At 42.4% G+C, this 25,473-nt stretch overlaps 4 protein-coding genes across 7 annotated transcripts in view; 3 read left to right on the plus strand and 1 right to left on the minus strand.

Annotated features, from left to right (window-relative positions):
• Positions 1-2,272: 2,272 nt before the first annotated feature.
• Positions 2,273-4,880, plus strand: LOC306934431 (complement C1q-like protein 2; the record flags this gene model as incomplete). The annotated part of the gene is made up of 4 exons (XM_079517000.1): positions 2,273-2,387; positions 3,089-3,142; positions 3,621-3,749; positions 4,594-4,880. 4 exons carry the CDS (start codon positions 2,273-2,275, stop codon positions 4,878-4,880), a joined length of 585 nt encoding a protein of 194 aa, XP_079373126.1.
• A 2,402-nt stretch (positions 4,881-7,282) lies between these two features.
• sdhaf1 (succinate dehydrogenase complex assembly factor 1) lies at positions 7,283-7,789 on the minus strand. The gene has a single exon (XM_079517184.1). The coding sequence runs from the start codon at positions 7,779-7,781 to the stop codon at positions 7,530-7,532; it is 252 nt and encodes an 83-aa protein (XP_079373310.1). The 5' UTR covers positions 7,782-7,789; the 3' UTR covers positions 7,283-7,529.
• Positions 7,790-9,297: 1,508 nt separating this feature from the next.
• Positions 9,298-22,713, plus strand: nudt18 (nudix (nucleoside diphosphate linked moiety X)-type motif 18). Of its 3 annotated transcripts, none has more exons than XM_079517180.1 (7): positions 9,298-9,385; positions 11,055-11,316; positions 12,181-12,291; positions 12,799-12,901; positions 13,497-13,620; positions 14,921-15,045; positions 20,892-22,713. In XM_079517180.1, exons 2-7 carry the CDS (start codon positions 11,146-11,148, stop codon positions 21,269-21,271), a joined length of 1,014 nt encoding a protein of 337 aa, XP_079373306.1. In that variant the 5' UTR covers positions 9,298-9,385; positions 11,055-11,145; the 3' UTR covers positions 21,272-22,713. The 3 variants fall into 3 exon arrangements, with proteins under 3 accessions (XP_079373306.1, XP_079373305.1, XP_079373307.1); XM_079517179.1 differs by having other exon boundaries at positions 9,307-9,380; XM_079517181.1 differs by lacking the exon at positions 9,298-9,385 and adding an exon at positions 9,791-10,041.
• A 1,728-nt stretch (positions 22,714-24,441) lies between these two features.
• LOC306934557 (arrestin domain-containing protein 3-like) overlaps positions 24,442-25,473 on the plus strand; it is a 33,212-nt gene continuing 32,180 nt past the window's right edge. For both annotated transcript variants that reach the window (XR_013791319.1, XM_079517174.1), the window contains exon 1: positions 24,442-24,896. Coding sequence is in view for 1 of the 2 variants with exons in the window: in XM_079517174.1 (XP_079373300.1) it covers positions 24,650-24,896 (247 nt within the window). In the remaining variant the exon portion in view is untranslated. The remainder of the gene's footprint in view (positions 24,897-25,473) is intronic.

Raw genomic sequence — 25,473 nt, forward strand, 5'->3', positions numbered from 1 at the left:
TGATGACTTTCATGGTCTCACATCACGTTTTTGGTTAGCCCCATATGTGCCCTCTCCCTACGCTCATTCGGAGCTACAGAATGAGCGTAGGGAGAGGGCACATATGGGGCTAGTTTTTGGTTAAAAATTGACAGATCTACAAGCTATACAGTGCATTAGCAGCAGCAGGTTGCGACGCACCGCAGATCCGCTTATTTTGGCATGCTATGGATTCACTGCATATACGTTATTCTCATGTATAATGAGAAGTTAATTTGTACAGTTCAATCTGGGGGTTCGCAGACCCCACTTTGAGAACACATAGGTCCTCATTCACAACGGCGTTTACGCTCATACCGTTACGTAACGTGAGCGGAGCGTGAGCGGACAGGCATTTACGTGGATTCCCACATTACGTGGGAATTCATGAACTTGAACGTGAACTTGACGGTGACGTCGGATGGTCGGAATCTCCGCTAAAAGCTGCGCCAGCTCAGAGGGTCGTGTACTGCTTGCGTAGATTTATTCAGAAGGCTTTAGTCTTCATTCTGAATCAATTAAAAGTCCCCAAATCTCAGATAAAATATGTAGGAATGTGTCCAAAACATTGGTCAGCACATAAAAAAATGATAGCTTATATAAAAGCCAAGTATCACTTGGATGCCTAAATGCATGCATTCTAGAGGCAGGTTAGCCTAGAGTCCCATACAGAAACTGCCCCTGCAAACCCGACACCTTTTTATTTATTTATTAGGATATTTCTAGCATGCGCGATTGCGCTGCACTTGACAGCTTTCTACTCGCAGTGCAACGCGTTGTGAGCTTGTAGATCGGCTCTCGCGGACTCGCGCTGCATGTTAAAAAACAAACTCACAATTATAATAAGAACATACACTTATCTGCATTCTGCACTGTACGAATTCATTGGGAAATGAATTAGCCCTATAAAAAAATAGAAGTCCACATTATTGCATCAGCGCGTGCAATTCGGCCAGTCATAGTTTTAAGCCAGTGCACCTTAATTAATTATAATATGGGGAACTTATAGCTGGGCTGTAGGCTACTACATTGATGAGATCAATCAAGTTTGGTGCCAAATGTCCCGCGAAATTCGCGAATCATTTTAATATGACATCATCATAAATGAACCTGCACTTAGATCTGACAAAGAGGAGGCTACCCGCCGTATATGGTTGAAATTTTAAATAGCTATAGGCCTATGCCTACGTGTCCATGATCAGAACAAATCCATTCTCCACATGGCATTCAGACAGATGACAGTGAGATGATATTAATCTATTCCCCGCATGAATCAATGCAGCTCTGATAAAAATATCGGATATATGTTTTACCTCTGCAAAGGTGTGAGTGAGCAATTGTTTAATAGAAAAGAAAAGGCTTTATAATATAATTGCCAAGTATACGCTAGCTTGCTGCCTTGGTCCCGAACTTAAATAAATAAATGGCCAAGCTGCATTTTATACCGTAAGTCAGCTTGACATTGCTGCAGCGGTGCGGAGCAGCGTTCACCGTTTTGTAAGCTTGGGAAAATGATTTATATAGTTTAATGGTAGGCTATAGACAATATAAAGAATCACGCACAAATGTAATGGTATATGGATGTAAAAAAAGAGACTGCAGGTGGTGGTCGTCGCTCCGGCGCTTGACATGGTCAGATCATTTTCTTTTAATTTCCTAATATAGCCTAATTTCTTTCCAGCAATCATTTTTATTTTAATTTGTGAAGCCACTATACTGGAAAATATCATTATTTTGTTGCATTCCGTCAGGAGGACCTCTATTTCGTTTGAGCTAAGGCCTATAGTTCTTTTTTGTTTTTTTTACTGCTGTCTGCTGAGTCATGCTTGACGCCTTTTATGGTGTGAAATGGGGCGTGGATCAATGCAAATGAAGTTATCCGCTGATTTTCCGATCATTTGGCACCCGCTCGCATTCACCTGCGTACCTCACAACATACACCTGCGTACCTGTGGTACACACCGCTCTTTGAATTGCACGGCAAAACAACGTTGCGTGATCGGACGGAATTTCCCGCATCTGTTTACGCTTCCGTTCCGCTTCCGTTACACTCTTGCGTATTTCTCCTTTGTGAATGAGGACCATAGACTTAGAACACATAGCTAACTCCTCCTCCCCTAAAAGTTTGGTGACGGAACCAATACGTTGTCCTGTCACTCCCCCCTGAACAAACCAATCAATGTTAGGGTCTGAACCTCCAATAAATATAGAGTGTCATGCACGTTGCCCTCGGAGTATTACTGTGGGGTTCACAATGAAGCCTGCTTTGCTTCTTCTCCTGTTCTGCCTTGTTGAGGCTGATGACCTCCGCTGGGAGGTCAATGATCTCATCCAAAAGTTTAAGATCCAAATGGAAGGACAACATGCAGGTCAGTATGTTTACCTTTCAGTGTTGTCAATGATATGAAGTCCGCCGTTGGCGTTGACTAGGCTTCTTTTGTTTAAAGTGGGAAATTTGGTATATAGTCTTTTTTATTGGCCTAAAATATTGTCTGCTGACCGGCTGTCGGTATTGAGCAATTTGTTTTATAGGGGTTTATATGTGATCCTACCATTAACATCCTATAAGGCAAGATTTGCAAATTTCAGAATTCAAATTCTTATAACTATTAATGGTCATTTATCTGGGTTTACATTTTCTGGTGGTCTGGAAATTATAAATGTTTTTTTTTGTGGCTTTTTGGTCTGGACATTATAACTTAAGGTTTTCCTTATTCACTTATAAAATATAAAACAAAAACATTATCCTCATAATGGGTCTAATTAGAACCCATCAACTATTTTTTCAATTACGTTTTAATTTGTTTTGTATACTTTTTTGGGGGAAATAAAAATAAATAAAATTAAATGAAAAAAAGTAATTGAAAAGCAGAAGCAGGGACGTGTCTTTCCAATGAGTCTAACATTCATTAAGGTGCATTCAGACCTGAAGATATATTTGTTTTCAGTCGCATCAATCACTTCACTTTGGTCGCAGGTCAGCATTGGTAAAATAAAATCACACACGTGCGCAGCGGGCATGGAGGACATTTTGTCTTTGACCACATCTGTTCTGCTTCTCCTATTCCAGCTCTAGTGGAGGAGCTGAGAGAGGTGAAGAGCACACTACAGACACACAATCAAGGTAATTAAGTGTGGGTACTCGGGGACCCACGGTGAGCGGGTCCCCCCGTTACTATAGAGTATTTTAATTCAATATATTGTAACTTAATCGAGTGATTAAGTGACATCAACATTTTATCTACAGATGAAGGCTATGGTAGAAATAATAAAAGGAGGAGAATAATCACCTTGGGGTTCAACATTCAGTATCTATAAGAAATACTACGGAACTCCTCATTCCTCACTAATTCTCACTGTAGTTTATGTATGTTTATGCTTTCAAAGTCATGGAAACTACAGCCTTTCCCGTCCTGGAACATTAAGCACCATGTACAGTTGTTCTCAAGGAATCATCTCTAATTTTCAGAATTATTAAGTTTTATTCATTGTACAGTATGCTACAGGAATTTGAGAGATTGTTGCTGAAACTGTCAAACAGCCATGCCATAGAAATGTGTTTATAATATCATATCATATCAAATGGTTTGTGTGTGTCCTAGAAAAATCTAAAGTGGCATTCTCAGCTGGATTTGGGGGTGATGGGAACACTGGCCCCTTCAACACAGAGATCACCTTGACATACAGAGCGGTTTTCACCAACATTGGCAACGGTTACAGACCAAACACAGGTATGCTCACAATAGAGCGTCGCAGTCCCACCCCCGACGAGAGGCCAGAAAAAAAAAATCCCCATTGATTTTTCAAAAACAATTTATATAAAGCTGTTTACGCCACGGACAAAGCCAACTCGGCTCATGACAAATCATGATGGCGGTGGCTCAGGGGTAGAGTGGCTGGATGGTTAACCACAAGGTTGCTAGTTCAAACCCGGGCTCCCCCAGGCCCCAGAGTTTGTGTCGAAGTGTCCTTGAGCAAGACACTGAACCCCTAATTGCTCCTGATGTGCTGGTTGGTGCCTATGTGATCTATGTAAAGCGCCTTGGATAAAGGCGCTATATAAATGCACCATTTACCATTTATGACAATAAACACAATGTTTTGGGCCGATCAAATGATTAGAAAGAAGAAAAAAAGGCAGGGTACAACTTTTTTTTTTCTTCTTACAAATGATTTGATCCACCCAAAACATTGTGGTTTATTGTCGTGATTTGTCACAAGCTTTGTCCACGGCGTAAACATCTTTAAATACGGTAAATACTTTTTGAAAAGTCTATGGGGAAAATTAATGGGGAATTCTCTTCCGGGGCTCTCGACGTCATGAAAGGGGGCGGGACTGCGAAGCTCTATATACATATTTTGTGTGTGCGACTGTGCGCATGTACCTTTCAAGATGGGCCAGGAACCCATTTTTGGGTTGTTGTACACAGTATACTGTATATAGCAACATGATTTTTTTAGGGAATTTTTGAGTAAATATTTGAACTTTTTCAGAAAGCCTTTTTCGATTTTTCGATTTGTCTCAGGTCTAAAAGGGTTAACAAATTAATATAATACAAATCCCCTTCCATACAGGCATCTTCACAGCTCCTATACGAGGAGTGTATCACTTCAGTTACTACCACCACCATTATCCAATTTCCGCTGGAGCTGGGAGCCATGCAAACCTCTACAAGAACACCCAACGAATTGCATCCACAGCTGGCTATAATTCATTCGGCTCCTTCAATTCTGCTAATGGTGTCACGGTGCAGTTGGAGCAAGGAGATGAGGTCTATGTCAAGTTGCATGCAGGTGCATGGCTGTTTGACAATACTGATCATTTCAGTAACTTCAATGGAATGCTGTTGTTCACGCTGTGATAGTATACAAACGCCAGAATAAATCGTATAAAGAGAGCATATCGGTTGGCACAAAACCATTGTAGGGTGAAGAATAAAATAGCCAAATAGGGCTGGTTAATTTGGAAATGTTTAAAAAGCTAAATTTCCAAAATTCAACCATTTTAGGTATATTTGACATTGGGTTATGCAAAGAATGTTTTCACCCACTCTTACCCCTGTAAACCTGAGTGACAATAAAGTTGAATTTTCATTATTTGACAAACGAGGACCATAACCCTTAATGCACAATATTTCTATACAATTATGGGTCAATTCTCCAGCTAAGGCGCGATTCATACTCCTATTTTAGAGCCGAATAAAAGTCGGTTCGGCGCTGTAGAGCATACAATGTGACGTCATTTGAGGTTCGGGGGGGGCGGGTAACGTCCTAAAGTCGGCTCTTCGGTGCTACTGAAAATTTCTGACGAGCCGAAATCATTTCGGCACTACAGCGCCGAAACAGCGGTAAAATAGGAGTATGAATCGGCCCTAAGGGTACACACAAATTCCAGTATAAGGCTGGTATTCTGGGCAATGTGTTAGACGGAAAGTCAGCTGTAATGTCATATATATATATATATATATATATATATATATATATGAATTCCTGGACCTGTTAAATTGTACGGACATGATTAAGCTAAATATGAGGTATTTTCAATAATTGCACATTGACACAGGTACACTTATTAGTAATTGTATAAGCTGCTGCTGTGTATTGGACATTATACATTTCTTTGCCCCTGGAGTGCAACCCTGCATTTAAGTCCATTGACATATAGGCATCAGAGTGTAACTGTACTGTCAGCATTTAGTTAAAGATGAGTAAATAACTGATCCATTGGTTCCAACAGAACCAGCGGCATGAATTTCCCACCTTATAAAAACTGTTGCCATGTCTTTGCTGGGGAAAACTCTCTTCTTGTGAAATAATAAGAAATAACATGTTAAGATGCTTTATTCTTGTGCAAAACCATTGTAGGATGACGTATAAAATAAAGCTGAAGTGGTTAACTGGGTTATATTTATTTACACCTGCCATTCAAATGAATCACACTTGCCTACACTGAGGATAACAGTGAAATCTGATGAACAGCCTTAGTCTAAAAGGAAGTAGCGACCGTACACCGTAGTAGACACCTTTTTTGTTTTAAAATTACCATTAGCAAAATGGTGTTCATCCATTTCATGCATTTGTCTTCTGAATATGAATTTGTTTCATTTGTCCTTGTCCTGTATTCTATGACAAAAAAAATATTTTCTGTATTCTGACATTTTGTCAAACTCCAAACCATGTGGAGCGTGTACAACAAATTGTTTTACCCACTATTAGACCTAAACTTGTGATGTGACAATAAAGTTGAAACCTGAAGCTCATAATTATCTTTGATAAACAATATTTCTATACAGTTACAGGTGCATTTAGTTAAAACTATAACACTCTCGTGAATCTTTTAACAAGACTCGTTTGCACAGAAGGGCAACAAATGTATTCAACATATTTCCATTCAAAATCTTTATTGATATGTTTATGCCTCTGGTAGCCTACTAACAGAAAGCAGCATGCTCACCGGCAGCCATGTTGACCCCACAGTCCTGCTTGAGAGGCCATTGCTATAGTGTAAGCACCATTGATTGTACTGTCCATGTTACTATGGTGATATTACTATGAGGACACTGGCAGTGTGTAAAGATGGTAACTACTGTTTCACCATAAAAGAAAACAGCTGGCACATTCACCTGAGTTGAGGGTATAACTGCAGGACCAGTGAAAATCACAAGCAAAACAAAAATAAAAGTGCAAACTGGCTTACGGCTCCCAGTTAATCAAAGCTTTTGACTGAGATCTGTTAGCCACAGTGTGTAGATTTTAGATTTAGATTTAACTACCATTTCACCACCGTCAAATACAATTCCACTAGCAGATGTTGTGAATATTTCAGTTAAATATACAAAGTTCTTGTTGACTGAAAGGGTTGTGTGATGAATTATAAATTAGCCTCCCTCAACTCATCCACAATCCTTTCCTATACCAGTCAAAGCAGGTTTCCACATGAACCCTCCACAGAGATCAGATAATTTTGCTTCTGTCCCGTTTCTGTGTTCATAAACGGAGATTAAACTGTCCACATTAACAGAAATATGCAGATCCAACTTTATGCAGCACTGTACCTTCAAAAGCTCCCATGACGTGACGTCACTGGTTGCATGGAGGATTAGGAACTGGCCCTTTACAGAGGCCCGTCCGGGGTAAGATTGGGATCCTTTAGGATTTGAACGATTACAGTTCCTTAACGATTTCCTCTATAGTCCGATTCCTTAGCGGTTCCCGTCAACGATTCCTATAAGGTCTGTAACTCTGAGAGTGTACAATTGGAACCAAATGGACCCTTAACGGGTCCATTTGGTTCCATTTGTACACTCTCAGAGTTATGGTGGTCCTTGAGAAGCATGAGACCCACCGGTATTGTAACTGTATAGCAGACATGAAGTCCACATGACATAACCAGCTCTGACAAGTGTGATAAAATGGGCTCCGGAAACGGTTCCAAATGTGATGGAACGAATTCCGGTTGCTCAATGTTGGATCCGGTTCCTTCGGTTCCGGATCCCAGCCCTAGTCAGAGGTCAGCTGTGGTCTACTTTGGGTTTGGAGAAGGAGCCCAGCTGTTTGGTGTTGGCGTCTCTGAGCTGCTCCAGCTGTCTCTGTCCACGGCGGTACAGGTACTCGATGTGCATGACGTCCGTCTTCTTGATACGAGAGTTCTCCCGGAACTCATCCCTGATCCGCGGCACGAAGCCTGGCTTGTCCCGACCGGCGCGGAGGAACTGGCGGTACAAAGCCAGAACATTCTTCTGCAGCTTACTGTGACGCGCCATGGCTATAATAAACAACACTGAATTTGTATTTGTATTTGTGAGAGACGGACAGTAGTATGCCGGCTGAGAGAAAGAGAGACAGTATATGAGATACAAATTGATGGAAGGCCGGAAGGGGGGGGGGGGGGGGGGGGGGGACAGTGCAGGAGGACAGTGCAGGAGGGACTGACACAGGCAGCGTCTCTCTGTGATGTATAAGAAGTTCCTATACAGTCCACAAATTATGGTTACTGGTTCCACGCTGCAGAACTAGACGAAGCACAGTGGCAGGCAGAGGTGATTTGCATATCCAGAGATGGATAGATGTGTAGGACAGTCAGTATGTCTCCTATAAAAAAGAAAAAGAAATGCTAGCATTTGTCAATCCCGTAAAACAGAAAGAGAATACAACAGACTATAGTGGTGGTTTCAGATGGACCATGCCAGGCAGTGACTTTGTCACGAGCTTAAGATATATGCAAATCACACCAATGACAAAAATATATTGATACAATTCTGTAAATGATTGAAACATACATGACTGTGTCAATATATGTCTCTCTTTTCCTTCTCCATATAGCCATTAATCTATCTAATGTGTGTGTATGCATGTATATGCATGCATACAAACACAACTGACTATACTACAGTCTCTCTTCACTGCGATTTCATTTTCTATTTGCAGTCAGAGTACAGACCTGTTTGAGTCAGTGTATTGACCCGTTTATCAGCTCTCTTTGATGGTTGGTTTCTCCTGATCTGTGAATTCTCCATCAAAGCACACTAACAAAAACTGTTTTTAGCGTTATATGGCGCGATGAACGTTGTGTCAGTTACTGAGTTACATATCTCCACAATACATATGACCTCGCCATGCATGTTATGACAGAGAAGAGTTGCGTCAAGTTAGCCACAACAAATCTACTATGAGACCGAAAGCAGGGCAACTTTTCCTTCAAAATAAAAGCTAACCCCTCTGTTTTTTTTTTAAATGGATCATCAAAGATATGGTGTGATTTTATATTATAATAATCATTATTATTATTGTTGTTATGAACTATAATTTTACGTTATGAATCTGTTATCACTTATGTTTGTTTATTTATTTGATATGGACTTCACCACAATCACATTGCTCATTGCACAGTTCGTTTACAGTGCCACAAGTGCTAAATTTTCACCACCTGTCCACAGGAAACTTTTCTAAAAAATACAGTAGCACTTTAGTTTAAAAAACCCATAATCGTTCAAAAAAAGGAATATATACTAATAGTATTTACAACACATGAAATTACAATACTCATTACATTAACCTACAATACAAAAGTTGGCTAAACATAATCACTCGGTAACCAGTCAGAAGTAGCAGATTTGATTTTGACTTTGTTTTTGAAGTTCACACACCGGGGAATTGTCGTTTAATTATGGTAACTTGACGCTGGTCGACTACTGGTCGAAGAGCCAAGAATAAACAGCTTCCGCTTCGCAACGGATGTCATGGTGCGCCTTTTACTTTGACAGACAGGAAGTGGAGTAGTTGTTGTCAAAACAAACATGGTGGCCTGTCAGTGTCAGTCTGGTGGTTGACAAGTGGACGGATTTTTCATTAACGTCCTAAAGGTTTGGTATGCATCTTCTATTCTTCTACAGGCTGCCAGTGTGCACGTTTAGAATTATATGTTCACACACAATGTTGTGTAGAGTCAGCGAAGCTTTGCTATAGCTGGTTCATGTTGGCGAATATTCTCAACAGATTAACATTGCAGTCAGGGTCAACTCTAGCCCCATATGTGCCCTCTCCCTACGCTCATTCTGTAGCTCCGAGATGAGGTCACAGACAGAAACCCCTCCCACCCCGTTCAGAAACGGCGCATGTTTCCACAATTCCCCATTGCTTACCCTTTTCTTAACAATGCACCAAAACCTTGAAGTGACGTTCCGGGTTTACACTAATTTACCGTCAACAACGCCAAAGAAAATCCAACTTTAAACGGTTACACGAGCGTTACAGCGGTTGTTTAGCATGTTTTTCAAGGAAGTTGAAAAGCTTTAGCGCCTCCCCGGCGCCTCCCCTGGTCGAAAATGTCCAACTGACTTCAGTTCACTCGACATGCCCGCGCACACGCACCAATCCCTTGATAAACACGGAAGCGACTGACAAAATTCGCTTCGTAAAGGCTCGGTTCAAATCGCTAGTTGGATTTTCTTTGGCGTTGTTGACGGTAAATTAGTGTAAACCCGGAACGTCACTTCAAGGTTTTGGTGCATTGTTAAGAAAAGGGTAAGCAATGGGGAATTGTGGAAACATGCGCCGTTTCTGAACGGGGTGGGAGGGGTTTCTGTCTGTGACCTCATCTCGGAGCTACAGAATGAGCGTAGGGAGAGGGCACATATGGGGCTAGGTCAACTCACTCAACTAATAGCATTATCGACCGGCTAAAGTCAAATAGTTTACACAGGGTGATTTAATCAGAGATCAATGTTATTGTTATGTTGCCGTTACTATATTCTGCTATCGTCACACCTCATCATGACTGCATTCATCAGTGTTTTTGCCCACGTCATTGATTGATTGAACTGAACATTTTATTAACAGATTGCAGAATGGGTACAGTTAAAGTACCGGATGTAGGCAGAAATGCATTGGACTCAGGCAATGAAATCTTAAATCCCTTTATTTTAGATTATTTTAGATTTTGTAGTAATAGTACAACATAAACATTAAAGAGACTTTAGTTGTTACTGTACAATACTTTAAAACAGTTGTCATGTTGCAAACATGCCTAAAATTGCTCTTATTTGTGCCACCCTCGTTGAAAACAATGTATTTCCAACTCCAGCTTGTCTCAGTTCAGGCTGCATGATGAACAGCGTTTGAGCCCTCGGTTTCCTCCCCCTCAATATCGTAACTCTTCTATTAGATGGCTCTGGGTAGGGCGTCAAGGACCCCCAAAATGATATGTATTTGGCGGCCGACCTCAAAATATTTTGTTCCAGGGACCCCCAGAAGCAAAAGAAAACCCCAATGTATTCAAAGGTTTGCACAAAATTAAGATCTTCGCACCACATCTGCTATTTTTGAATAGCAGATAATATAAAATAGTGGTCAAAGTGGTAAAAAAACAAAAGTGACACAGATGCTTTCTCGGTTTTAAAGACTGTAGTTGTACTAGTAGCTACCAGTGACCACCAGAGAGCCTGTGGATGTACCGGCAGGTGTTGAAAGTGTGTTATGTTAAAATTACCACCAACTCAATCAGTGTTCTATCCGCCACTCCTATGTTATCCTACCAGCGCCTCCAGGTCCAAGAAGAGTGTGTCCATCCGTAAATTCCGTACTCTGCGCTGACCTCTCTCCTCCAATCCAGTCAGCACAGCAGCCATCATGCAGGTGGAGGTGGAAGAGAAGGAGGTGGAGGAGCAGATGGGTCGGCTGTTGAGCGGCGAGGGGTTAGAGGTCACGCTGTTGGACGTGATTCCCGAGCTGGCCAGACCGCCGGTGGTACTGAAGAAGACCGTCTCCTACATTGTCTGCGCCGTCATCTTCAACGATAAGGTCAGCAGAACTAGGCCTGTCAGAATGATTACATAACCGCCTGATCGCGATTACTTGACACAATTTTTAAACGCATAATCGTTTCCATAGGTCTGCACTTTCCTTCTAAATTCACCCTTTGTCCCGCCCGTGGTTGTGCCCCTCTTCGCACCGGCCCATTGGTTGCAGTTTCGTGGTTGGACAAACATCCTCTCTCTCCATCCACTACCATTGAAATAACATGTTTTTCAGTTGCTTCATATTGATATTTAACCTGACTCCGCCAGATTGCGGCAGTACTGAGTTCACAAGTTCCATCCTCCTGCATCTGGGATCTCTCAGGCAGAAACGATGAACCCGGAAGCATCGGGACAAAAATCTGATATCGCCATAATAATTTCGAGTTGTAGTCTTACATTGTTGTGTTTACATTGCGCTGTGGCACAGCTTCAATATGTCATAAGTCTCGCGTTGATCCCGCCTCTAGCGGCCCCATACAGCCGCATATCGCTCCGGCCAGAATTGGTCCGGAGTACATAGTCTCTGCCTGAGAGATCCCAGACTCACCCTTAGCTGGCAGAATGCAAATGTTGTCCAGCAGGGGGAGTGGTTCTACCAGGCTAATTGATATTCTGTGCACTCAATTGTTATTTTAAACTTGGTGTCAGTAAAAAGGAACATCACAGGATCAGCAAAATGATGTTTTAGCAAATTCAACATAAACAAGGCAGAACCAGGGCAGAACAAGGCAGAAAGAGCCTGCTGGTTAGTCAGTCAGAGACCAATCAGAAGGCTGACAAAGGGTGAATTGGATTTGAACCACTGATTTGGTGAAAATATTGGTGAAAATTATTTCATACTGAGTACGTTTGTGTGTTCCATCAGGAGGAAGTGTTGATGGTACAAGAGGCGAAGCAGGAGTGCTACAAACAGTGGTACCTCCCTGCAGGGAGGATGGAGGAAGGAGAGAGCATTGTACAGGCTCTGAGGAGAGAGGTGAGAGGAGGTGTAAAGTGTAAACACAAGGAAACTTTACAACACCGCACGCATACAGTAGGCTCACATGGGAATTGAACGTGTGATGTGACGTTTCATTTCCTTGATCCATGCTTTGGACATTATTATAGGAATCATCCATGCGTATCCATGCGTAAATCATACACAAACAAAACATTTGTCTGTCTTTGAGGCTCAATTAAATCTAGTAGGTAGGTGTTATGGACATAGGCTTATTTTGTAAGATATGTCATTACTGGTTTTGTGTTTCTTAAACTCTATTAAACGATTATACAATATTTTGTCGGGCAGAAACCTAGTCTTGGAATATATTACTTTTTAAAGTTTTGGTGGCAGTTGTCAGCAAGCGTGCAATGTCAATAGCACACATCTCCCTGAATCATCACATTCAACTGAAATACTTTGTCAAGCCGAGAGGTACTGTATGGGAAAGGTAGTATTCAAGAGATGTGTGATAATATTTAAAGACATTTTATTGTTGGTCAGGTGAAAGAGGAGGCAGGGTTTGACTGTCAACCAATCACCTTGCTGCTGATCCAGGAACAGGGACCTCAGTGGATCAGATTCATCTTCCTGGTCAAGGTCACAGGTCAGAGTTCACACGTAACTAGCCTGGTGTAATGCCCGGGATTCGAACTCGGGTCTCCCGCGTGAAAGTCCAACATCTTAACCACTAGACCAAAGGGATATCCCTATGGACCGGGGGAGATATTAGACTATCGAGGCCATCAGGCAGAGGCTCTGAGCCACTGCTACACTGGCACGGCCACACTAATGTCACTGCAGCACTGGCATATTTGTCTGGTTTCCAGGCTAACGCATAACACACACGGTTATGATTGTAGTTGTTTTGTCTTTTTGGTTAGTACATAATTCCATAGGTGTTAGTTATTTTATAGTTTTGATATCTTGAATGAGTAGGTGTGTCTACACGTGTGTACACGTTTGATGTATGTATTCTGGATACATATATTGGTTATAATATATTTGAATTGGTTATATGTATTCTGGATATAGGTAGTAATGCATACAGTATTTGGATAAAGTGTGTCATTAGACTTGAATCTTTAATACAAATGTCCTACATTCACTAGACAAGAATATGTTTGCTTTTGGGAAACTTTCAACTGTGTACAATGTGTTAGTGTTAACACATACATTTCTTTCAATCTGTCTGACCATAGGTGGGAGTCTGAAAACTCCACAAGACGCTGACCAGGAGTCTCTACAGGCGGCCTGGTGGGACAGAACATCTCCCCTGTCTCTCAGAGGACGAGACATCCTTCCACTCATTGACGCTGGACTCAAGTACGAACAATGAGGTTCATGTTTATGACACTATGGTACAGTGGAGAGACAGACAGTACAGAGAGAGAGAGAGAGAGCACGACAGAGAGACAGGACAGAGAGGAGACAAACATTCACATTTTGGTGAAGGCCTACATAGCTCATTAGAATTGTGTATATCAGGATGATAAATGGCAAATACATTTTCCCTCTCAAAATATATAATGTCTGAAAATATACATTAACATGAATCTAACACAAATACAAACAAACATTACATTTACACAACAGTACTGTTAAACAGATCTATGAAGCCTTCCAAGCTGCAGCATCACTTGGAGGAAACCCTAGATAGATACTTAAAATAAAATCCTGTCTAACATCTGACAATCGGCTAAATATGGTGAGCTAGCTTTGAAGAAGCTCTTATGAAGTTATGAAGTTGAATGGAAGGCGTAAAAAACCCAAAAGCAACACAATTTATGTAGTGCTGCTTTTAATTTCTCTCCGCTAAGGGGTCCTTGGCCTGAAAAACATAACGTTACATTAACTTGCTGATGGACTACTCAATTACTAAGTTAATCATTACTATAGTTCATTACACCCTAATTATTTGCAAGAATACATACAGTTAGTATGTTAATTATACTGCACTTTAGTCTGAAACGGACCTTCACTGAACAGGACGTTCTGGCACATCTCTCTATATGTCAACTCTCCACCACATCTTTATCTCTGGATGTGGTTTTTGAGAGGAAGCGGTCATAACCATACTTGACAAACAGGCCTACAGTATAGAGTGAAAAGACAAGTCTGTTATATAATCCTGCTGTGCGCGTCTCCAGCTCACTGAGTAGTTATGACCCTGTCTACATGCATCATTGTGTGTGTGTGTGTGTATGTGTATGTGTATGTGTATGTGCGTGCGTGCGTGTGTGTGTGTGTGTGTGTGTGTGTGTGTGTGTGTGTGTGTGTGTGTGTGTGTGTGTGTGTGTGTGTGTGTGTGTGTGTGTGTGTGTGTGTGTGTGTGTGTGTGTGTGTGTGTGTGTGGCGGCTCAGGGGTAAAGTGGCTGGATGGATTGTAACTGCAAGGTTGCCAGTTCGAACCCGGGCTCCCCCAGAGTTAGTGTTGAAGTGTCCTTGAGCAAGACACTGAACCCCTATAATTGCTCCTGATGTGCTGGTTGGTGCCTTGCATGGTTTCCGTCGCCATCGCTGTATGAATGCGTGTGAATGAATGGGTGAATGTAATGCACAATCTGTGTAAAGCGCCTTGGATGAAGGCGCTATATAAATGCACCATTTACCATTTATCTTGTAGGTACCGTCAGTCGGCCTGGCATCCCACCACCATGCCTATAGACATGCCCTGTCAACACGTTGCCCAGAGAATCATCATGACCTTCACCAACTCACAGCAGGAGCTGTGGGTACTGCTGGCCACAGGTACAACGCTTCCTCTCAACCACAGCACCCATGATGGCCTACCCTGTAGATGCTATTTTGTATTTGTACAGTATGGGCTGTATTTTGCGTGTCTTAAGTACCAGGTCTTATTACATAACTTAAGACCTGGAGGCGTGATCAATGCCATTTGGCTATTCTGAGTGGCCAAAAAGCATTGACCACGCCTCCAGGTCTTAAGTTAAGTAATAAGACCTGGTACTTAAGACACGCAAAATACAGCCCTATGAGCCCTATTAAGCAAGACGAAAAACCCATGCGGTAATACAGATTTCGCCCTCGCTCTGCGCCTTTTCGTATTATGGAAGCCGTGGTGAGCGCTCACTCATATGGAATACCACGTTCCTGCATAATTTAGCATTGGGGGAGTGTCCATATGTTAATTATTTTCGCTTTGCACTAATTTGCTATTAAGCCCCTTGACCTAAAAACACTCAGCGCATACCGATTCCGCCTGGGTCTGACCACGTCTTAAAAGCAAAAAGCACTGTTTCATTTTACACTTGAGCGGCTCTGGAGTGCTGCTGGAGTGTTGCCATGTCTGTTTATTATAAGCGGCTTCTTTTTCTGCAAAGATGCTTGTAAATATTGGTAGTTGTGGTTGCTTTTCTTGTTTCTAAAGTGCTTATTTGGGCTTTTCTCCTAATGTTGTTTAAACCAGTGATCCTCACACAGCGACATTCCCATGTCAAGGACCCCCAGATTAATGCATTTGCCCAACTAAGCCAGTGACCCCCATGACAGATTTGTGTTTTTAAATGTTTCAATAACATTTTTCAAAAATATTCCACAATTGTCACTTTTTTCAAAGATTACTTTTGAAAATAGCAGATCTACCAGCTCACAATGCATCACATTCATTCATTAAAACAATGAACTCTGACTGCAGGGGGATATATATTTATAATGATCATTCTAACAATGTGCAAGAAAATATGTAAAAAGAAGGAAGAACTTTATATTTGTGGACAATCAAAATATGCTGGAAATTTTAATGTGGTGTCATTAAAAGGAATCTTGATATGGCAGACTCACTATCTAGACAATAAAAACATGGCACTTCATTTAAAATAGGTTGTAGACCCCTGTTATATGCGATTCTTTTGGGAGTATGTTTATAGACCTATTTACTTGTTTCTATGACACATGGCAACAGCGAGTTTTCTGGCTTTCTCGTTGAGATTATAAAGGGTCATATATCGCTCATTTCTCAACCTTTTTTAGAAATTAAAACATCTCCATACTCATTGGGAGGTTTGCTTTCATACGCTGTATCACACCCGACTCAATTCTTCTTCAATAATATGCTACGAGCGAAGACCATAACATTGGGGCCGCAGCAATACGCATGGCGCACGTATGGCATTTCAACTCATTCCTTCGTCGTGACTCGAATGAAATAAAATAAAATAAACGTTATTTTACTGGTGTTTTTCAATAGAAACAAATAAAGAGCGTGTGTGCAACAGTCAGTGCATATACGTGCATGCACTATAGGCTATATTTCCTCCTTGTCGGGATGGTGAGCTGAGCTCTTCACAGCCCGTTTGTCTTTCATATTATTCTTATAATATTTGATATTATAAACACTCATGGTTCTCTCATTTCTCAACCGTTTTTTAAAATGTAAAAATCCCCATATTCCTTAGGAATCTTGCTTTCATTCGCTGTATGGTACATGGTTCTATTTTTATCGAATTAAACAATATCAAACGAACTTGTATGTTCGGGGGTTAGACGATTCTGGGAACATTACGCATGGATTGCCAATTTGCCAGCCAATGCTGCGTATCTACTCGCAGTTCCATTCCGATCTGAAAGGTATAGGTAGGTGCCATTTCAAAGTCTTAGTTATTCATTTATGAATCAAATGAACTAGAATAAAGATTTTTACAGCTGTTTTTCATGCTTAGAACAGAAACAAATTAAGTGACGATGTGCGTATATCTCCCTCCCTTAGCATATGGCTGCGCCGCTGTAATGACTTTCCAATGAAAACTGCAAGTTACTTAACAAAATAGAGACATAGGCCTACAAGCTATGCACATCATGGCTGTGACAGCTTGTGGATCTGTTCTTTGGAGGCATAAAGGTGACAGCATGCAGTGCAATATGAATAATTAACCCAAATGTGACAAAGTCATGTCATGTCTATGGTGCCAGTCTGCAGAAATGTAATACCACTTGCCGAAAAGGGCGCATCATCAGCTGGTGTCGTAAAGAGAATAGTACGGACATGTTCATTGGGTAAGCCTCAAAACTCCCTTAAACACTCCCATGACTAATTCAAGGCCGTTTTGCTCACACCACGGGGTGTCGAAAGCGCTTCTTACCTGGCCCATAATTGTAATATGACATTGCACCCGCCCCCACGTCTTAAAAACTGTAAAATTATATGTAATTAGATTCCACTTGCTTAATAGGGCCCTATGTGTCTAATGTCCTGGTGTGGACTGTCTGGAATGTCTGAGAGTATGTACTTAGATAAAACAAATGTTTACAATCTGTTGGGGGGGGGGGGGTAATCTTTTCGTTATCTGGCTTCAATATGTCTTAACAACTGCAATTGTGGTCACATGTCTAAAGCCCACACTGCTGGCAAAAGCAGGCAATAGCTTTAATGCCTGCAGACAACAACTCATGGCTCAAGAAGCTGACAAGATAACTATCCCTCCCTCCACGGCCAGATTAACAACTGGGCTCAGATGGGCTTGAGCCCCAGGACCCAGCTGGCACTGGCAGGGCTCCCGGTTGATGGGATTTTTATTGCGACTGTAGGTCGCAGTTTACTATGAAAACCTGCATTTCATGTCAGTCAGTCACGCCTCATGTCAGACACGTTCCAGCTGCACCCCATTCGACCGTTATCACACCTTTCAATAGGGCCAGTATGGCCATACTGGCATACTCACTGTCTCAGTATGTCATTATCACCTATTGTGACGGGTGATAATGTCACTGATGTCGTGACGGAGGCGCGCCGTGTCTGGTGGACTTGAGCCACGTGAGGCACCGCCGAGCGAGGCGCTAGCCGAGCGAGTCACCGTGCCGACCGTTGCGAAGGCCACCAGACCCGACTCAGCGCCGTCCGAGTTACGTCCCGATAGGCAGAGAATAGTATATATTAGTAGCCCCTAGTTTCCATGCGCTGACAATAGTTGGAAATGACACGTCCACCAGGGGGAAACCTTGACCAGGCTATGTTCAGCCAAGGGTGAGTATGCCAGTATGGCCATACTGGCCCTATTGAAAGGTGTGATAACGGCCATATAACGGCCATACTGGCCCTATTGAAAGGTGTGATAACGGTCGAATCGGCTGCCATATATGACTGTCTCCATATATGAAGATCACGACACTGACCTCTTCAAACCCTGGATAGCCATACGTGGAGAAGAATGGATCATCACCTAGATCTGCATATATGGAGCCGGCCAGTAATTCTACATCTGGCCTCACGGACACCATGTTGATATGACCTCAGCAAACCCTTAGATCTCCATATATGGAGATGACTTTGTCTAACATTCCATATGTTGATCCTCCCCACCCGTCCTTCCTCTTCGATGTCTCCCTTTTGACTGGTACATGTCCATTCAAACTAGATGGGCCCGCCCCAAAGTAATTTAGCACAGCCGCGCCCGGCAGCCGTTCTCAACAGGCCCGAAAATTAAGACTCGGCCCTACCTGGGCCCTACCTAACTGGGCTGGCCCGAGGCCCTGCCTGGCCTTACTAATTAGCACACATTTTACGCCCTACCAGGCCCGAAAACGTCAATTAAAAATCACACCCGTGTGAAGTGAGGGGCGATCTTATCATTATACATCATCATACATCATCTCATGAACAACTGAAGTTATGCGATTGGTTCGCCGATTGTATATATTGCAATTGATATATGATGATATTTGATGTAATAATAACATTATAAGTGTTTGATTCCCCTCAAAAAACCCTTTTCAGAATGATCATGTAAGATGACAACTGAATTTATATGATTGGTTAGCCGATTTGCTACATAAGGTGGTCCCTTATTGGCCAAGCGCTCCAACCGACATGTGATTGGTTAGCAGATTTGCTCGTTTACATATGACGTAAAGTTTTCCCTTCAATGTCAATGGCGTTTAATGTTTTGATGTTTAATTTACTTCATATTTAGCGGAATTATCAGCTCTTATCATCATCTTATCAGGCTCATACTGGCCAATCAGAATGCCTGTTGCCTGTGATTGGTTAGCTGATTTCCTCGTTTACATAGGACATACATTTTCCCTTCAATGTCAATGGCGTTTAATGTTTTGATGTTTATTTTACGTCATATTTAGCAGACATTTGACCTAATTTCTCCGGTCATTGTCAATGGAAAATCTTGAGACGTGGTAGGGGACAAGATTTAGCGGACATTTGACCTGAATTCCGCTTTCATTGTCAAAGGCAAATCTTGAGACGTGTGGGGACAAAAGCCGTTTAGTGCCCCTTAAAAGAAATGACAAAAAGTCCATATATGGGCATTCTCAGACCTGTTGTTCTCTCTCTGTTGCTCTGCTTCTCGCCCTCATGGCGTCTGTTTTTATTTTTTTTCATTAATTGTTAAAGGTATATTCAGTGATTTCACTTAATTCAAATATCACTTTTTATGATAATCCTTCCTACTATAGAGTGTGCTGACCATATAAGGAGCTCCTCCCTGTCCCCAGTTCACCCCTGGGGGTGCCCCAGCCTTCATCCAATCAGGATAGAGAGGGGCCTTCCGGGCCGGCAATCATGATCGAGCGAGGGCGGGCCTTGGTGTGTGTGCTGTTGGCCTGTCGTGTGTCACAATGCTCCTTTAAGTAACCATACATTGATTCCTTCCGTAGCCTATACATTTGTGTGTATGATGATAGTATGTACATTTTAAAACATAGGTTTTCAACTGGTTGTCCGTGGACCACTGGTGGTCTGTGAAGGTATTGCATGTGGTCCCTGACCATGCATTTAGTAATGTAGGAAATTGAAGATTTGTTTTTAATCGACCAGTTGGGAAACAGTGCAGTAAATCACCTGGTGATGTATGATGACACATCAATGTTGTCAGTTAGGGAAGTCGGATGTCAAGAACTTCCACAGAAAAGGGAGTTCAAATTTCAAGGGAAAGTGTACCGGATTGACTGGTTGAGTCACCGTTATTACTAGGAAATGTGCCCATATTATCAGGAAATCGCACGTGTCTGCAGCTCACTCATACATAAGTTGCCATGAATCAGACGTGAGTTTAATATGGAATATGGAGAACAGAATAACTATGGGAAAGGAATAGATCAGTGGTTCTCTCTTTTTTTTTTAGCTCAGTCTGGACCACTAGCCTATGTTGCTGACTGTTAAGGGCTTAAAGCTGCTATAAGCAATAATTATTTATTTCAGACAGCCAGCAATTGGTAGAACGCTCCCAAAATAATTAGTCTCTGTGACACATCTAGGGGCCGCAATCTGCATTCAAAGATGTTCCTAGAAGCTTTGTCATTGGTCGAAAAAAAACCCGGTCGCAATCAGGAAGCAGACAGGCAAATCGACCAATGACAAAGCTTCTAGGGTGGTGGTCCCTCGTTCTGAAAACCCCTGTTTTAGGAGGACACAGACGATATCCATTGACATTCTGTTACTTTGGAAAGCCAAAAGATTTTGCCGGTCTCTGAGCACACTTTCCCACCTACACCATCCGCAAACCAAGCTCCACAGGTTCTACTTCGAATTGGTGATGCCATTTTTCAGTCTGGCTCTAGATTTGTTCACTTCTTGTACTCATCATACATGCTTGTTTAAAACTATTGATGTGTTTGTTTTGAAGCTCCGTCGGCCCACCTGCCGGCAGCCGCCGCGGTGAAGACCCACACGGTGACCTGGGCTGCTAGCATGGTGCTGCAGGAAGCCACGCCCAGCCGTTACCACGACTACGACCTCAGCACTCTGGGCGTGCTCGGCGTGCAGCACACCGGAAGGCAGCCGGGCAAAGCGGACGGCGTGTGTCTCAACACGCTGGTGTCTTTGGTGGAAGACCGCCCCCAACGCAATGAGGACGGAGAGCGCCTGGAGCCGGCGGAAAGCGCCCCTCCGCCCCTGGAAAACCCCCGTTACCGCTGGCACAGGGTACGGAACGACGCACTGAGGCAGAATATTCTGGAACGAATCAAGAAGAAGTCAATTTTGCCTGTCAACAGTCTGTACTGACTACATGTAGAATTTTTAATTCCTTTCACACTGTTAGCATTTTGAAAAATAGGACTGTTTTGAAAGGAACAGAGTCATTTAACTGTGTTAGGGCTCAGTCACACATGCGCCCCAATGCATCTGCATTCTGCAAAACATGCCATGACGTCATGTTGTGCAATGCTGGGAGGAGTGCCGGTTTTGTGGTCTGTAAGTTTGTTTCACCCGGTCAAGGTTCACCAATGTTGAACCGGACACTTCGGACTTCACACGCTTCAGAGCTGTCAACGCACCACAACGAGACACTCAGGCCCCTTTCTCCTCATGTAATTGTAATGGAAGTGAACAAAGAAGCTGATGCGTCTGAAGCTCAGAATGTGTGGCTTGGCCCTGAAGTGTCGCGTTCAACATTGGTGAACCTTGGCCGGGGGCACCAGCCAATAGGACAGAGAAGCGCTGTGCGTTGATCACACTTGGCAGGGAAACCTAGAAACTGTGCCGTTATAGATCTCCAATGGCCTTGTAAAACTATGCACGTTTTTTTTTTTACATCATTTCTGGTCTAGAGGGGCAGGTGCTGCTGGGATCACGGCGGTGGCAGCTACAGCATATAGTGGTTTCAGTAACACCATTTGCCAACATAGTTGGTATATACACACTGTATATTATACAGTAACGTGAATTCACCTTTACAATGCATACACTTTGTGCTGTCATCATCAATGTGAATAGTAGACATTCACAGCAACTTTATCAAAGCTACTGTATTCTCCTTTCTCTTCAATCGTATTAATCGAATGCTTTTTCCAAAAGATTTCCATGGAGAGGAACCATAACTTAAATAATATTTTGTATAATTTGAATGTTTTTAGATGGTCATGGTTATACTATGCAGATATACAGTATGTTGGTTACTTGTTCAAATGTTATTTAGATAGACATAATACTACAAGTTTGCTAAGCTTGACCACAAATTCTGTGTAATTCTAAGAATGTCCTAGATATAGCATAGCATGTTATTTTACACAGATGCTATGTTGGATGTTTACGTGGTATCTTTGCACTCTACGTGACCATTTACCCTGTTTTTATCTGATCTTGCAAGTTGCTCTCTGGATAAGAGTGTCTGCTAAATGACTATATATATATATATATATACACACACCTCATATACGCATATACTACTGTACTGTTTAGCCTGGGGGTATCACGCTGCTAATCACATGATGCCGTCTTACTATGTTGTTTTCATTCATGTATCTCTAGACAAAACAATTAGGCCTACATATATAGGGAGTATAGGACATCCATAGGTACCAAGGTGATAGGATGAATTCTTCCAAATGAGAGAGTCTACTACATCAGGGATCAAAATGTATTGCAACCAAAAATGTTTATCAAAATAAAATAACCATGTTTTGTATTGTATTTTGACAGTACAATAAAATACATTTCCCTGGTGACATCAACACCTATCGCTGGTCCATAACCTCCACTTCAAATTGTATGTTTATTGATATTTTCTTCCACCAAAATACGCAATTAAAATAGTCACCAATGTATTTACCACTATTATTTATTTATTTCAGTATTAAATACAGAAGACTGGGGGAAAACTGAGAACATTTGGTGGAGAAGCAAGAGGCTGGGAAAATAGTAATGTGGCTGAATAGGAGAGACAGAAGTAGCCTAGTCTAGATTGTGACAAATGTGAGTGTTTCTGTAGCCTAATTCTATTTCTATTTTCTATTCTATATTTTCTCTATAATAGAATCGGGTGTTTCTGTTCACCAGCATGAAGTTCCCTAGTAAAGATGTCTATTGTGGTCCTATGTATTAAATGCATCAGCATATTAATAATGACACCAAGATACCCATGTACCTGTCTAAATACTTCCTTAATGTCAACGAAGTCCACACCTAGCTCTGGTCCATAGCCTTCTACTGCTTCTACGATTCTAGAAGCAGTAGAAGGCTATGGACCAGAGCTAGTCCACACCCACAACACCAGAGGGAGTTCAACAAACCATTTGCAACCCAGATTCGGCACAAACAAGGGACTAAATTAATTTAGCTCCTATGCCACCAAAATGTGGAACGCCCTAGTATCAACAGTCATTAAGACAAGCGAATCCATTGACTCCTTCAAAACTGCTCTCATAGGGCACCTACGGACAGCTGCAATTCGAAATTGGCCCCCGTAAAATCTGAATCCCCCAGACCCCCACCCACCCCTTTCCCCCCCTCACTGTATATGTTTCTTTTCCATTTTTACCTCCTATGATGATTTCCTGTTTTGACTATATAGAAGTGTTGTACGTCTCTAAATGTTTTGATGAATTGAAAATGATGATGTATTGTCACAGGGATGACACAAAGTTGTATACGGAATCAATTAATAAAAGGTCATACAGTTAATTTTATTATAGTAATATCCAGTGTTTTAGTGCTACTTTTAGAAGTGGGGGGACGCCCCATAAGATACGTGCGCGCACACATGCACGCGCACTGACTGTGACTAGACTGTGACTAGTGACTACAGAAAACGAAACAACAAAAGTCTGCTCTGGAGGGGGGCCTGCAGCGACAGTGACTACCATCTGGAGCCCACTCTACACTTGGTGGCAGTAGAGGTCTTTCTACTGGGTCCGCCTGCTGGCACTGCACAGTGCACACATCCAGGCCAGAGCCATCTAATAGAAGAGTTACGATATAGAGGGGGCAGAAACCGAGCGCTGTTCATGCAGCCCTGAACTGAGCCAAGCTGGAGTTGGAAATACATTGTTTTCAACGAGGGCGGCGCAAACAAGAGCTATTTTAAGCATGTGTGCAACATGACAACTGTTTTAAAGTATTGTACAGTAACAACTAAAGTCTCTTTACTGTTTATGTTGTACTATTACTACAAAACAATCTAAAATAAAGGGATTTAAGATCATTAAAGCTGGGCTGTTGCCTGAGTCCAATGCATTTCTGCCTACTTCAGGTCCAGGACTTGGCCCAGTTGGTTTTCCCCAGTCCCACGCCCAATAGAAGTCTATGTAGGAGAGCCGCCATTGGACTGGCCCCATGAAGTGAACGCAGTTTGCGTAACTCTGTCTATATCTAAGGCTCTGATCCAGCCTATCCGTCCATGTTTAAGGGTGTGGCCATTGGCCAAGTCATTCAAGGCAAGCCTCAGAAGCCTGGAGTAGGATAGCGTTACCTCAGTACTGGACTGGACGCCTGGGCGGATAGACAAGAAAACGAGTAATGTAAACGTAATTACATCAATACAGGGCAGGAACAAACAAAACTGGATACACAGACAGCCTGACGATCCTTTTGGTTTAGTTTTTTTTTCTTCTTTTTCTCTCCAATCTCTATTTGTTGTAGTTTTTGTATCACTACGCCGAGAAAATGCCTTCAATAAAACAGTTTAAGGTCACTTATGACGCCCTGAACGACTACGGGACGTTCTCCGAGGGCGACAACATCACCGGCAAAGTAACGGTGGAGCTGGAGAAAGACGTTAAAGTGGAGGCGCTGATCGTCAAAGCCAAGGGAGACGCCAACGTGCACTGGTCGGAGCGACGCAACGACCGCACGTACAACTACAACGCGCACAGGAGGTTCTTCAAAGAGAAACAGTCTCTGGTTGAGAAGGGTAGGAGGCCAGAAATGATACTGTGTGTGCTGTTTACAACAGTGGTTCCCAAACTTTGTCATGTCAAGGACCCCCAAATTGACACTAATTAGCCCGCGGAGCCCCCCATTTGAAAAGGTTACGGCTCTAGCAGTGATTCTCAACCCGTTTAATTTCAAGGACCCCCAGTTTGACATGCTACGGACGGACCCCCATTTAATGGCATCTCCATCTCTGGGATCCCGAATTTATATTGTAATAAAAATCAATGTTAATTTAACTCTGAGAGTGTACAGTTAGGGTCCATTTGGTTCCATTTGTAAACTAAGAGTTATAGACCCATAAGGGTCCATTTGGTTCCAAACTGTCATTTAGCTGCCTGGGGACCCCCTGGAACTCCATCAAGGACCCCTAGGGGGCCCCGGACCCAACTTTGGGAACCACTGATTTACAATAGAGAGGGTATATGCGCGTGACATCATCATCATACCAGGAAGTTATGCGGGAACACTTTAAGTGGGAAAAACACTACTTTCTGGCCTTGACAACCCATACATCTAACGATGTTAAACGACGTTAAACTGACTTTGTCACTCAC

This window comes from Electrona antarctica (assembly GCF_951216825.1).
Source record: "Electrona antarctica genome assembly, chromosome: 12".
NCBI classification, from domain to species: domain Eukaryota; kingdom Metazoa; phylum Chordata; class Actinopteri; order Myctophiformes; family Myctophidae; genus Electrona; species Electrona antarctica.